The sequence below is a fragment of the Hemitrygon akajei genome, unplaced genomic scaffold, assembly GCF_048418815.1.
Source record: "Hemitrygon akajei unplaced genomic scaffold, sHemAka1.3 Scf000041, whole genome shotgun sequence".
NCBI lineage: Eukaryota > Metazoa > Chordata > Chondrichthyes > Myliobatiformes > Dasyatidae > Hemitrygon > Hemitrygon akajei.
In genome coordinates this window covers 7,690,231-7,704,796 of record NW_027331927.1, presented here as the reverse complement: position 1 = coordinate 7,704,796, position 14,566 = coordinate 7,690,231, and the positions used below count along the sequence as shown (strand labels likewise).

Sequence of the window (14,566 nt, the reverse complement as noted above, 5' to 3'; positions counted from 1 at the left end):
GTATATAAAGAGTAAAAGACAGGTGAGAGTAGATATAGGACCAAAAGAAAATGATGCTGGAGAAATTGTAAATGGAGATAAGGATATGGCGGAGGAACTGAGCTGACTCCATGTGTGTATATGCAATTATGATAAGAAATACAGACCAGAAAACTTAAATGAAAAGCTGGCTCAGAAGAATAAATCATCACTCTGGAAGAAAACATTAACCAGTGAAATGAGTATGACCCTCCATGGGAGACATCCCAATGATCTGAGCAGATAAGATGGTGACAAGGAAGCATCGAGCACCTAACTGAGTGTTGACCTCTTCCCAAAAACAGAGGAGTTTCTTGAGGAAATACAGGATGAAGTGGGTAACAAAAGTAAAACAAATCGAAACTTCATGAAATACAAACAAACAAGGCAGTAAGTGCAGAAAAGGCCAAGAGAAACCAGATACAATCCAACACATTCCAGGATCCTGCAGCAGTTTAACTCAATCTGATTACTTACGCAGGTACAATCAAGTGGCAAATATCATTCACCAAAATCTATCTTTAAAATACAAACGGATGAATGACCACAGTAACTTCATTAAGGCACCATAAATTCAAGCCTGATTCAGTTAAGGACATAATCCACCAATTTATATGATAATCAATACATTATTTCAGTTAGGATCATCTCAAATAACCATTTGGATATAATATTACAGGATAAACAGGCAGGAATAACTCCCTCAATAGGTATAACCATTCTCAACACACACATGTGCCCCCACCACAGGCATTGTTCGTCAGTCAGATAGCCAAATTATTTCGTCTGCCAATTAGTGTCCAAATACAAGACAAAGTAGTTAACAAAAGAAAAAAAATGCGGAATACTTGAAATATAAACAAACAAGGCAGTAAGTGCAGAAAAGGCCAAGTGAAACCAGACACAATCCAACACTTTCCAGGATCCTGCAGCAGTTTAACTCAATCTGATTACTTACAAAGGTACAATCAAGTGGCAAATATCATTCACCAAAATCTTGCTTTAAAACACAAACTCACGAATGCCCTCCATCACCTCATGAAGGCACCATAAATTCAAGCCTGATCCAGTTTCAGAGTCAAAATCTTACAAGTTATATGATCATCAATACATTATTTCAGATAGGTCAATCCATCTGGTTATATTACAGGATAAACAAGCAGGAGCAACTCCCCCAATAGATAAAACCATTCCCAACACACATGTTCCTCAACCAGTGGAGCACCTCACCACAGGTAGTGTTTGTGTCATCAGTCAGATAACCTAATTACTTTCTCTGTCAATCTGCTTCCAAATCTCATTGGTTGGCATGCCCTGTTGCTGAATCCCTTCTCCTCATCATACGTTCTTACCCCGACCATCGTCCAGGGCCCGAACCTCTGCTCTGTGCAGACCTGCCTCTGGTTTCTGACCCAGCTTCGTTGAAAATCCAATTGATGGTTTCCCACTCTGCTTTCAGTCTTTAGAGGACAGTGATGTTCGCTAACAACACTTTAGAAGTGGGGAAAGTGACCCATAATGTGGACATGAGTCATGATTGAGGAGGTTAACTCCCAATGTCATTCTTCCTCAGCCCAGAGATTAGAGGGGCAAAAAACATCTCAGACAGATGTGCAGTCAGCTCCACTTCTTCAGTCTGCAGGAAATTCAAGGGAAACCTCTTCGCCCACACAGTGGTGACTATTTGGACCTCATCCCAGGGAGAGTGAGAGGTGAACAACAGGGGAGAATTTGAAAGATCTGTTGTGGAACAGAATCACTGGCAGGGTTCAGCCGGCCTGAGTTGACTCTCTACTGTACACTAAGTGTGTTATAAATTCACTAAGTACCAGAGACAGTGTTTAAGATAGAACTGATTCATTTGACACAGATCGAGTCCCATTAAAGGTGAATATGCAGCAGAAGAAACTCCTCCCATGCCTGGTGAGCAGCAGCAATAATTGCAGAGTTCATCACCTACAGTCACTCTCGAAATTGCATTCAGCAACGGTGATGGACAAATATCCAGCATGCAGCTCATTGAAACTTTCTCCCCTGTGTGAACCTGGTAGTGAGTTGTAAGTGTAACACGCTGTAAGGTTTCACTGTTGATTTAATGGCCTCTCTGTAATGTTTCACTGCTGAGGTAATGGTTTCTCTGTAGCAGAAATGTCTAGTTTACAACTAGAGATAACAGGGTTTTGGAGTGCTGGGCTATCCAATGACAGAAATGTTCTTTCTTGTGAGTCTGGATGAGAGAATTTCATGGGCTTTTTCTGGGGAGAGATGAGAAGCCACGAATGGGGAGAGTGGGCCCTGTTTTTTTTACTTTACTAACCCTATAGTCAAAGTAAGAATTATGAATCACATATTGTGTACTGTTTGTTATTTTGGGGTATTGATTTGTAACAGGGGACACGGCACAGCATCCACCCACATTTGGCCGAGCTAGGGGGCTATCACCCCCTATATTAAGCTGCTAGCTGGAGTGAGAGTTACATAAGGTTAGATGACTGAGTGAATACATTCCCACATTAACAGGAGGTGAACGGCCTCTCCCCAGTGTGAACTGACTGGTGTGTCAGTAGGCGAGATGACCGAGTGAATCCCTTCCCACAGTCTGAGCAGGTGAATGGCCTCTCCCCAGTGTGAATTCGCTCATGTACCTTCAATTGAGATGATTGAGTGAATCCCTTCCCACAGAATGTGCAGGCGAATGGCCTCTCCCCAGTGTGAACTCGTTGATGGACCTTCAGTTGAGATGACGAAGTGAATCCCTTCCCACAATCCGAGCAGGTGAATGGCCTCTCCCCAGTGTGAACTCGCTGATGTACCTTCAGTTGAGATGACCGAGTGAATCCCTTCCCACAGTCTGAGCAGGTGAATGGCCACTCTCCAGTGTGAACTGACTGGTGTGTCAGTAGGCAAAATGACAGAGTGAATCCCTTCCCACAGTCTAAGCAGGTGAACGGCCTCTCGCCAGTGTGAACTGACTGGTGTGCTTGCAGGCTAGATAACTGTGTGAATCCCTTCCCACAGTCTGAGCAGATGAACGGCCTCTCCCCAGTGTGAACTGACTGGTGTGCTTGCAGGCCAGATAACTGTGTGAATCCCTTCCCACAGTCTGAGCAGATGAACGGCCTCTCCCCAGTGTGAACTCGCTGATGTACCTTCAGTTGAGATGACGAAGTGAATCCCTTCCCACAGTCTGAGCAAGTGAACGGCCTCTCCCCAGTGTGAACTGAATGGTGTGCTTGTAGGCCAGCTAATTGTGTGAATCCCTTCCCACAGTCTGAGCAGGTGAATGGCCTCTCCCCAGTGTGAACTCGCTGATGTATCTTCAGTTGGGATGAGTAGGTGAATCCCTTCCCACATTCCGAGCAGGTGAACGGCCTTTCCCCAGTGTGAACTCGCTGGTGAGCCATTAGGTCAGAAGACTGATTGAATCCTGCCCCACAACTTCAGCAGATGACCAGCCTCTGCCCAGTGTGAACTGACTGGTGTGTCCACAGGTGGGAAGACAACTGAATCCCTTCTCACCCACAGAACAGGTGAATGGCCTTGTCCAGTGTGAACTTGCTGATGTACATTCAGTTGAGAAGATCCATTGAATCCATTCTCACAGTCTCAGCAGATGAACGGCCTCTCCCCTGTGTAAAATGACCGCTGTGCCAGTGGGTCAGATGACCAAGTGAATCCCTCCCCACAGTCTGAGCAGGAAGGATGATCAAGTGAATCCCTTGCTCCACTTATTAAATATCTGGACAGAGACAGCAAAATTGGCGTGTTGTGTTCGAGATTCCCGTAGATAAATTCCTTGTTTTTAGCCTGTAAAAAGATTTACAAAATCCATCAATGTGTGTAGGACAACTTTTCATATGAGATCACTTGAGTTGTCAAGGTGTGATCTGGCATCACACTCTTACAGTGAAGTTCAACCCAAGTTGGAGAGAGAAATCATCTAACTGGGCACAGTGCTGGTATCTGGAATGACCATCAAACTCTCTGATGCTCTTCCTCTCTCTATAAGAATGGGGCATCTCTGCCATCTCCAATCTGTGACCTGGCTCAGTTTGACTCTCGCCATTGGTATTAGTCCCTGTTCCCACTGAGCAGCACGGGCTCCTGGCCTCACAGTAACTGAAATACTCTCACACAAATAGCCTGCAGTGCATTCCACGCACCCACCACTCTCTGGGTAAAAATCTTACCCCTGACATCCCCTCGGTATCTATTTCCAAGCACCATAAAACTATGCCCCCTCGTGTTAGCCATTTCAGCCCTGGGAATAAACCTCTGGCTATCCACACGATCAATGCGCCTCATCATCTTATACACGTAAAAAAGGCTCTAAACATAAACAAGGAAATTATACATTGCTTTGGGAAATTGTTAGAAGTATACAAGATTATGAGGGTATAGATAGGGTAAATACAAGCAGCTTTTTCCACTGAGGTTGGGTGGGACGACAACCATAGGTCATGGGTAAGTGGGGAAGTGAAAATTTAATGAGAACATTTGGAAAAACTCTTTACTGAAATGGTCGTGAGAGTGTGGAATGACATGTCAGCACAAGTGGTGAATATGAGCTCGGTTTCACCATTTCAAAGAGGTTTTGAAGGAAGCCTGGATGGTAGGGGTATGGAGGGCGATGGTCTCGGTGCAGGTACTTGCAATAGACAGCTTAAGTGTTTTTTTGGCATTGACTAGATGGGCCAAACGGCCTGTTTCCATATTGAACGTCTCCATGATTCTATGACAGAGAAGCTGGACAAACTTGTTTGGAAGGGAAAAGGTTGGAGTGACAATGAAGCAGCAATGGCTGGAGTTTCTGGGAGCAATTCGGGAGCTGAGCGATCGATACATCCCAAAGAAATGGAAGCATTGGAAAGGCAGGAGGACACAACAGTGGCTGTAATGAGGAGCCAAAGCCAACATAAAAGCCAAAGAGAGGGCAAACAAAAATGCAAAAGCTATTGGGAAGCTAGAAACCAACAGACAACAATGAAAGAAAAAGTTCAGATGAGCTCAGAGCATGGATGATGATTAATGAGTCTTGGTAGCACTCAAATGTCTGAGGCATTTAAAAGAACAAAATATCCAGGGCTTCAATATCTCCTGAAAGCCAAGGTTCCCTGCACCAGTTACATTTCAACTTTTACATTGTTAGGCACATAGAAACTCTACACCCTCAAAATTTCACTTTTGAAGGCCTCCCACTTACAAAGTACTCCTTTATCAGAAAACAGCCTGTCCCAAACCACACCTATCAGATCCTTTCTGACACCATCAAAATTGACCTCTCTCCAATTTAGAATCTAAACTCATGGTCCAGACCTCTCTTTTTCCATCTTTATTTTGAATTTCTTGGCATTATGATCACTAATTTCTGTCGCCAGCCCTGATCATTGCCTAACAGCTTATTGCACACTTCTACATCGGGAATTTTACGTACCGATTCAGGGCACATTTGACAAACTCTATCCTATCTAGTCCTTTTACAGTATGGGAGTCCCAGTCAACACATGGAAAGTTAAAATCACTTACTGAATCAACTTTTGTTTCTTGGGATGGTCTGCAATCTCTCTACAAATTTGTTCCCCTGAATCCCTCAGACTGTTGGGTGCCACCACATCCCAATGATGTCTACAAATTCCCTTTCCTGAACTCATCTGGCTTTCCTACGATGCTTCTTGCATTGTCACATATGGAGCTCAGCACATTCATCGCACCATGCTCAACCATTTGATTGCTGACTCTGTCTGAAGTCTGAACAACATCTGACTGGTATGTGTAGAGATAACATCTGAAGTTTGTGTAGAGATAGCAGGAGCTCTGACGGAGATCTTTCAGGTGTCATTAGAAATGTGGATTGTGCCGGAGGATTGGCGTATTGCTCATGTGGTTCCATTGTTTAAAAAGGGTTCTAGAAGTAAGCCTGGCAATTATAGACCTGTCAGTTTGACATCAGTGGTGGATAAATTAATGGAAAGTATTCTTAGAGATAGTATTTATAATTATCTGGATCGACAGGATCTGATTAGGAGTAGCCAGCATGGATTTGTGTGTGGAAGGTCATGTTTGACAAACCTTATTGAATTTTTTGAAGAAGTTACGAGGAATGTTGACGAGGGTAAGGCAGTGGATGTAGTCTATACGGACTTCAGCAAGGCCTTTGACAAAGTTCCACATGGAAGGTTAGTTAAGAAGGTTCAGTCGTTAGGTATTAATGCTGGAGTAATAAAATGGATTCAACAGTGGCTAGATGGGAGATGCCAGAGAGTAGTGGTGGATAATTGTTTATCGGGATGGAGGCCGGTGACTAGCGGAGTGCCTCAGGGATCTGTTTTGGGCCCAATGTAGTTTGTAATATAAATAAATGATCTGGATGATGGGGTGGTAAATTGGATTAGTAAGTATGCTGATGATGCTAAGGTAGGAGGTGTTGTGGATAATGAGGTGAGTTTTCAAAGCTTGCAGGGAGATTTATGCCAGTTAGAAGAATGGGCTGAACGTTGGCAGATGGAGTTTAATGCTGAGAATTGTGATGTTCTACATTTTGGCAGGAATAATCCAAATAGAACATACAGGGTAAATGGTAGGGCATTGAGGAATGCAGTGGAACAGAGAGATCTAGGAATAACAGTGAATAGTTCCCTGAAGGTGGCGTCTCATGTAGATAGGGTGGTGAAGAAGGCTTTTGGAACGCTGGCCTTTAAAAATCAGAGCATTGAGTACAGAAGTTGGGATGTAATGTTAAAATTGTACAAGGCATTCGTAAGGCCAAATTTGGAATATTGTGTACAGTTCTGGTCACCGAATTATAGGAAAGATATCAATAAATTAGACAGTGCAGAGACGACTTACTAGGATGTTACCTGGGTTTCAGCACTTAAGTTACAGAGAAAGGTTGAACAAGTTAGGTCTCTATTCATTGGAGCGTAGAAGGTTGAGGGGGGATTTGATCGAGGTATTTAAAATGTTGAGAGGGATAGATAGAGTTGACGTGAATAGGCTGTTTCCATTGAGAGTAGGGGAGATTCAAACGAGAGGACATGATTTGAGAGTTAGGGGGCAAAAGTTTAGGGGAAACACGAGGGGGTATTTCTTTACTCAGAGAGTGATAGCTGTGTGGAATGAGCTTCCTGTAGAAGTAGCAGAGGCCAGTTCAGTTGTGTCATTTAAGGTAAAATTGGATAGGTATATGGACAGGAAAGGAGTGGAGGGTTATGGGCTGAGTGCGGGTAGGTGGGACTAGGTGAGATTAAGAGTTCGGCACGGTCTAGGAGGGCCGAGATGGCCTGTTTCTGTGCTGTGATTGTTATATGGTATCAAGAAAACAAACTCTCCCTCATTGTCACAAAAACAAAGGAGCTGATTGTGGAGGACAGGGGGAAAGGAGAGACAGACAATGCTGTCACCCTGTGACAGGTGAACAACCGACAGCTTCCCCAGTTTCCGAATCCCCAGTGGTGGGCACTTAATCTGGACTCCACCGTGTTTGAACCCCTTCTGCCAGCGGCCGACCCCTACGTGACTCTGTGCTATGACCCTACGGGGTGCTCAACTGAGGAAAGCCAATATCATGCACCCCACGAGGGACAGAAGTTCCCAGTCATGGTGATTGGACAGGATTAAGGAGGAGAGGGCAGTGCATTACTGGCCGAAGTTCCGGATTTCCTTTGGCGACAGACAGGACTGGTGGCTCCCCATACCATCGTTAGGGTTTGCCCTGGGTTCAAGCCAAAGAGCCTAGAGTTCCTTGCCTACACCCTGATGAAACAAGCCTCCAGCAACAAGGGAGACTGGCAAGACTTGGCCGCAGGCCAACTCTGATACTGGAAGGAGTCTGAGGTGAAGACAGGACATCTGCTAAGAAAATCTTTTAATATTGACCGAACCCAAGACATTGCACATAATCTCTGCTCAATTTCAGACAATGAAGTTGACAGCACCAAGTGCCCCCCATCCAGATCACCATGAAAGAAGGACAGACTCTCCCATCCCTTCCTCAATATCCCCTCAAGCCTGAGGCAACATTTTCTGAGGATGGAAGCTCTTTTGTGGATCCAGCAGGGAAACGATGCGATAGTGATGGACAGTGAAGTAATTGAACAGGCCTCTTTTGAAGCAGCTGTCTCCGCCCAGAAGGCTGAGCTGTTTGCTCTGACTCGTGCCTGTATCCCAGCAACTGACTAAAGTGGGAATGTTTATACAGACTCTGTTATGCATTTGGAATTGTACATGACTACGGGGATCTCTGGGAACATAGGGATTCCTGACTTCCTCTGGCCACCCCATTAGTAATGCCACCTTTGTAAACAACTTACTCACCGCTCTACAGCTACCTCACGTTTTGGTTGTTATTAAATGACCAGCCCACACCCACATATCCGAATGAGTCACTAAATACAATGCTTTAGCGGATGAGACAGCGAAAAGTGCGGCACAATCCTCGGTAGTTGTAGTCCCCTCGGGTTCCCGTCAAGCATCCCTCTGTGACTTAAGAAGAACAGGTTTGCCAGACATGAGGGAGGTACGTACTTTTCAGGGGGACGTCTCTGAGGAGGAGCGCAAATTGTGGTCCCAGATGGGATGCCAGAAAGAACCCAACCTAGCTTTTTGGATCACCCAACAGGACAGGTTTGTGTTCCTACACAATTTTTACCGATATTGGTCGATCATATACACAATTGTACACCCCTGGGAAAGGAGGGAATGGTTGGTAACCTGTACCCTGCACACCGGGTATGTCTCCCTTGCCAGGTGGATCTTTTTGTGTCTACAAGTTGATTTTATTGAATTGCCTTGAGTACATTGCTATAGATACTGCTTAGTTATTATCTGCTTAGTAGGTGGATTGAAGCTATTCCAACTACCAATAATACTGCTATGACAGCTATGAAGATATTATTACGGGAAATAATTCCCAGGTACGGCCTGCCAGAGATGCAGAGCTCTCACAATGGCCCACACTTTGTGGTGAAAGTAAACAAAGGGGTACGTAACGAACTAGCTATCAAGCAACAATTCCGCTGTGTATACCACCCACGGGCCACTGGCAGAGTGGGAAGAACCAATGGCACTCTGAAGAGTAAACTAGCCAGACTAACAGCAGAGACTGGACTCACTTGGTTGAAGGTCCGACCATTAGCCCGATTCCACATGAGGGTTACCCCACAGGGGAAAACAGGGTTGTCGCCAGCTGAAATCATTTCTGGATGGCCCATGAGGACACCCTGGGAACAAAGTCTCAGGATTAAAGGCAAAGTGAATAAGAATAAGGGACCTTGGTTCTTGAGGGATATTGGAACTCGGATAAAGAAGAGAGAGATGTATGACATGTATAAGAAACAGGGAGCAAAGAAGGTACTTGAGTAGTATAAAAAGTGCAAACAAATACTTAAGGAAGAAATCAGGAGGGCTGAAAGAAGACATGAGGTAGCGTTGGCAGTCAAGGTGAAGGATAGTAAGAGCTTCCACAGGTATATTAATAGCAAAAGGATAGTTATGGGATAAAATTGATCCTCTTGAAGATCAGAGCGGTTGGCTATGCATGGAACCAAAAGAAATTGGGGAGATGTGATATGGTTTTTTTGTGTCTGAATTTCCTCGGGAAACTGGCATGGAGTCAATGGAAATAAGGCAAACAAGTATTGAGATCATGGAACCTATACAGAGAGAAGAGGAGGAGGTGCTTGCTATCTTGAGGTGAGTAGATAAATCTCCAGGACCTGACAGGATATTCCCTTGGACCTTGAAGGAGACTAGTGTTGAAATTGCAGGGGCCCTGGCAGATATATTTAAAAGTCGTTATCTACGGGTGAGGTGCCAGAGATTTGGAGGATAGCTCATGTTGTTCCGTTGTTTAAAGCAGGCTCTAAAAGTAATCTGGGAAATTATAGGCTGGCAAGTTTGATGACGGTCATGGGTAAATTATTGGAAGGAGTACTAAGAGATAGGATTGACAATTATTTAGATAGACAGGGACTTATTAGGGAGAGTCAACATGGCTTTGTGCCATGTTTAACAAATATATTAGAGAGTTTCGAGGAGGTTACAAGGAAAGTGGATGAAGGCAAGGCAGTGGTTGTTGTCTACATGGACTTCAGTAAGGCCTTTGACAAGGTCCCGCATGGGAGGTTAGTTAGGAAGATTCAGTCACAAGGTATACATGGTGAGGTAGTAAATTTGATTGGGAATTGAGAATGGGAGAAGTCAGAGAGTGGTAGTGGAGGATTGCTACTCTGAGTGGAGGCCTGTGACTAGTGGTGTACCACAGGGATCAATGCTGGGTCCATTGTTATTTGTCATCTATATCAATGATCTGGATAATAATTTGGTAAATTGGATCAGCAAATTTGTTGATGATACAAAGATTGGAGGTGTAGTGCACAGTGAATAAGGATTTCAAAGCTTGCAGAGGGATCCGTACAAGCTGGAAAAATGACAGATGGAGTTTAATACAGACAAGTGTGAGGTATTGCACTTTGGAAAGTCAAACCAAGGTAGAACATACAAGGTAAATGGTAGGGTACTGAGGAGGGCACTAGAACAGAGGGATCTAGGAATACAGATACAAAATTCCCTAAAAGTGTCATCACATGTAGATAGGGTAGTAAAGAGAGCTTTTGGTACATTGGCCTTTATAAATCAAAGTACTGAGTATAAGAGTTGGAATGTAATGGTGAGGTTGTATATTGCATTAGTGAGGGGGAATTTGGAGTAGTGTGTGCAATTTTGGTCACCGAATTACAGGAAGAATATTAATAAGGTCGAAAGAGTGCAGAGAAGGTTTACAAGGATGTTGCCGGGACTTGAGAAACTGAGTTACAGAGAAAGGTTGAATAGGTTAGGACTTTATTCCCTGGAGCGTAGGAGAATGAGGGTGATTTGATAGAGATGTATAAAATTATGATGGGTATAGATAGAGTGAATGCAAGCAGGCTTTTTCCACTGAGGCTGGGGGAGAAAAAAACCAGAGGACATGGGTTAAGGGTGAAGGGTGAAAAGTTTAAAGGGAATATTGCAGGGGGGGGAGCTTCTTCACAACTGGGTCTGACTGGTACTGGCATAACTGGTTCTTCTGGGCACATTCTGTCTCACTCACAACTATTTCCTACCTTCCTTTGTACAGGTATGTAATGTCTAAAGGACCAGTGTTTGAGTAAATGAGACTCACCAAACTTTCTCCTGACTGAATCACTGGAATCTCCCGAGTCAGATGGGTTCTCTCCAGTTGATGCTCTCAATCCTCGGGCTGGTTCACTTGTTGCTGTTCCCTTGTCTTCAGTCGTGATTTTTCTTCCAATAAATCTCTCACTGCAGGTCTAACGTTAACATGAAAGATAATGAAGCACGTTAACAATGAAAAGGAGGACCAAACATTTCTGCTTAATGTTACTAGGAACAAAACTCACTGAAATTTAAACGTTGGCAAATATAATTATCTCAGTGAACAATCTTTAATTGTCCCTCACACATCACAAAACAATACGGGATAAGAAGGAGCCATCATTCAGTCACAAGACACAGGAACAGAATTAGGTGATTCAATCCATCTGGTCTGCTCCACCACTCAACCATTCAATCATGGCTGATTTTTATTCCAACACCATATTCCTGCCTTTCTCCTGTAACCCTGAAGCTACTCAGCAATCATCAGTATATTAATCTTCACAAATAGACCCAAATGGCAGCCTCAAACAAATTCTGCGGCAACAAATTCCACATATCAGACATCTTTTGGCCAAAATTTTTTTCTCATCTCAGTTTTAAAGGGAAGCAAGTTTATTCTGAGACCGTGCTGTCAGATCACAGACTCTCTGTCTAATGGAAACATCCTCTCCATGTCCACTGTATCCAGGCTTTTCAACATTTGGTAGGTTTACTTAACCATCCATCCCTCCACCACCCCCACCGTCCCTCTGAACTCCATTGAGCACAGGTCCAGAGCCACCAAATGCTCCTCATACATAAAGCCGATCATTCCTGAGATTATTCATGTGAACCTCATTAGCAACAACTGCACCGGACACATTTCCAGGAATAACAGACAAAGCAGTTCCAGGATAATTTACAGGGAAAAGTTGTGCTTCCTTTACTGTTATACTATCACTCCATTTCCAGGTTAAAACAGGACCATTTCAGGAAATTTGTATTACAGTTCCTAGGATACAGATCTTGTCTTGTCCATACTGGACCGACCGCCGTCGCTGGACTATAAACGTGCAGGAGTAATGTATGGCTCAGCTCTACTGCGGGAAGCGGAGGCTCGAACCATTCTCCCCCTAGACTTCCCAGTCCCTCGGTAAAGCAGGCAATGAAACCAAAGATCCCCACAACCTGGGACGTTCTCCTTTCTCACCCACCCCACTCCGGGAGAAGATACAACAGCCATAAAGCTCCAGAACAAATGCGAGAAGCCTCAGGAAACGAGGCGAGTTCGGGTAAGTTAATGGGACTCAGCGGCCAAAATCACACCACGTGATCTGGCGTCACAAAGCAGAGGGCGGGGCGCATCTGCGGCACACAGTCTCACGTGACCTGACGGCGGGACTTCTATTTCAATTCTGTGGAAACAGACAGCCTGGGCTCCTGGTTTGGATCGTTCAATGCAGATTAAGTGGTCGACACATTTCTGACGAGCCCAGATAGTTGGGAAACAAATGAATTCCTGGCCCACAGTTCGGGGCTCACGGCCAACATCGGATCTCCCCGCTCGGGATCGGTCTCAATACTCACCGATGGGAAAGTGATATCCTCGGCCCGCAGACAGTGATCCCGACGGAAGAGACGAAAGTCTTTCCTGAACACACAGCCGACCCACTTCAGCTCTGAGCGGAGAGGAAAACACCGTCCACCCGGAGACTGTGAACATGCGCGAAGAGATTATTACATCATCGGAAGGCGGGGCCTCGGAAACAGACGCCAGATGCTGCCCATCCGCGGTTAAATGGGAGGGGCAAACGGGATCACGTGTCAGGATTGGTGACCTCGCCCCCCCCCCCCCCCCCCCCCCACAGGCAGAGACTCCAGCTACTCATTAGTCTGTGGAAAGAAGCAAACTTGCCGCTCACATCTCCTCTCACCTTAAATGTATTAGACATTTCAACCCCCCAGGAAAAATATATCCACTCTATCTATTCCTCTCGTAATCTTATAAACGTCCATCCAGTCTCGCCCCAGCCTGCGCCGCTCTGGAGTAAACAACACAAGTTTGTCAAGCCTCTCGTTATAGCTCATGCCCTCTAATCCAGGCAGTGTCCTGGTAAACCTCTTCTGCGCCCTCTCCAAAGCCCCGACATCCTTCCGAGAATGGGGGCGACCAGAACTGTATGAAACACTCCAGATGTGGGCTAGCTAGTTTTATAAAACTGTGTTACGAACTGAAACGTTTTAGAAACGAACCAGCAGCAATAGAGTTCACACTGGAGTCTGGTTTTGATGGTTAAAACACTCTGTTTATTAGTATCTACTTATAATATAGTAACTTAACGAAATAAAGGAAAGTTAACAGTGTTAAGTGTATATATGTGCAAATGTAATTCCCAGTCTATCGAGCCTGAGGGAACAAAGTTTAGAGTCTTGAGATGGTAAGTAGGAAAATTCAGTAATCCACGGAATAAATGACGGGAGAGAGATATTTGTAATCCAGGGTGAAACGTAGAGAAAAGGCCGTTACTTCAAAATAACCGCCGACGAAGTTCTTATCCGTTGAATCCGTCCACAGACGAGTTATCAGCGAAAGTGGACCTGTCTTAGGAATACCGTCTTCCAGGGGTACCACACAACATACCCAGGCAAGGGTTAACACAAGATATTACAAACCCCACTCCTATGGATTATACGAAGTGACAGCCACACACATTCGTTGTGGTTCCGTGTACCGATGATCAACCCACTCTTGTGGGCATAGGAGAGTTCCAAGCCTCAGCTGCGACTAACTGAAGCTATCAGCTTTTCCAGTCTCTCTCTCTCTTTAGACTGGCCGACTGCCTGTCTGCAGATCGCTCTCTCTCTCTTATGGTTCAGTCCACAGTTAGCGCTGTCAGCCCGTGACTGACGTCATAGCCCCGCCTCCTCACGCCGGCGCTCTTAAAGAAACAGTCACAGTACGACCGCAGGCTCGGAACAGCCGCAACACAACTTCCCGACTTTTGAACTCAATGCTTCAACTAAGAAAGACAACCATGTCATTTGCCTTCTTAACCACCCGATCAATCTGTGCAGTCTCTTTCAGGGAGCGATGAACTTGGAGTCTAAGATCCCGCTGATCATCAACACTGTTCAGGGTTTTGCATTTAACAGTGTACTGTCTCATACATTCGACCTACCGAGCTGCCAAGATGATCATCACTAATCAAATCTCACTGAGATTTCTCAGGTCCTGTTGAATTTATTGCCAAGTGCACAAGTACGGGAAGGTACAGGAACAGAGAAACACTGACTTGTGGCGGCATCACAGGCAAATACATTCAGAAAACACACGGAACACAAGTTATACGATTCTCTGTCAGTAACAATCTATAAATATGTTTTATGTCATTAACAATATATAAAATACATT

The 14,566-nt window shown here is 44.7% G+C and overlaps 1 protein-coding gene across 1 annotated transcript; it reads right to left on the bottom strand.

The window, feature by feature from the left end:
* Positions 1–602: 602 nt before the first annotated feature.
* Positions 603–12,896, bottom strand: LOC140720369 (uncharacterized). The gene is made up of 3 exons (XM_073035243.1): positions 12,742–12,896; positions 11,180–11,327; positions 603–3,825 (listed from the first exon to the last, which is right to left on the bottom strand). The coding sequence occupies exon 3, from the start codon at positions 3,420–3,422 to the stop codon at positions 2,532–2,534; it is 891 nt and encodes a 296-aa protein (XP_072891344.1). The 5' UTR covers positions 3,423–3,825; positions 11,180–11,327; positions 12,742–12,896; the 3' UTR covers positions 603–2,531.
* Positions 12,897–14,566: the final 1,670 nt, after the last annotated feature.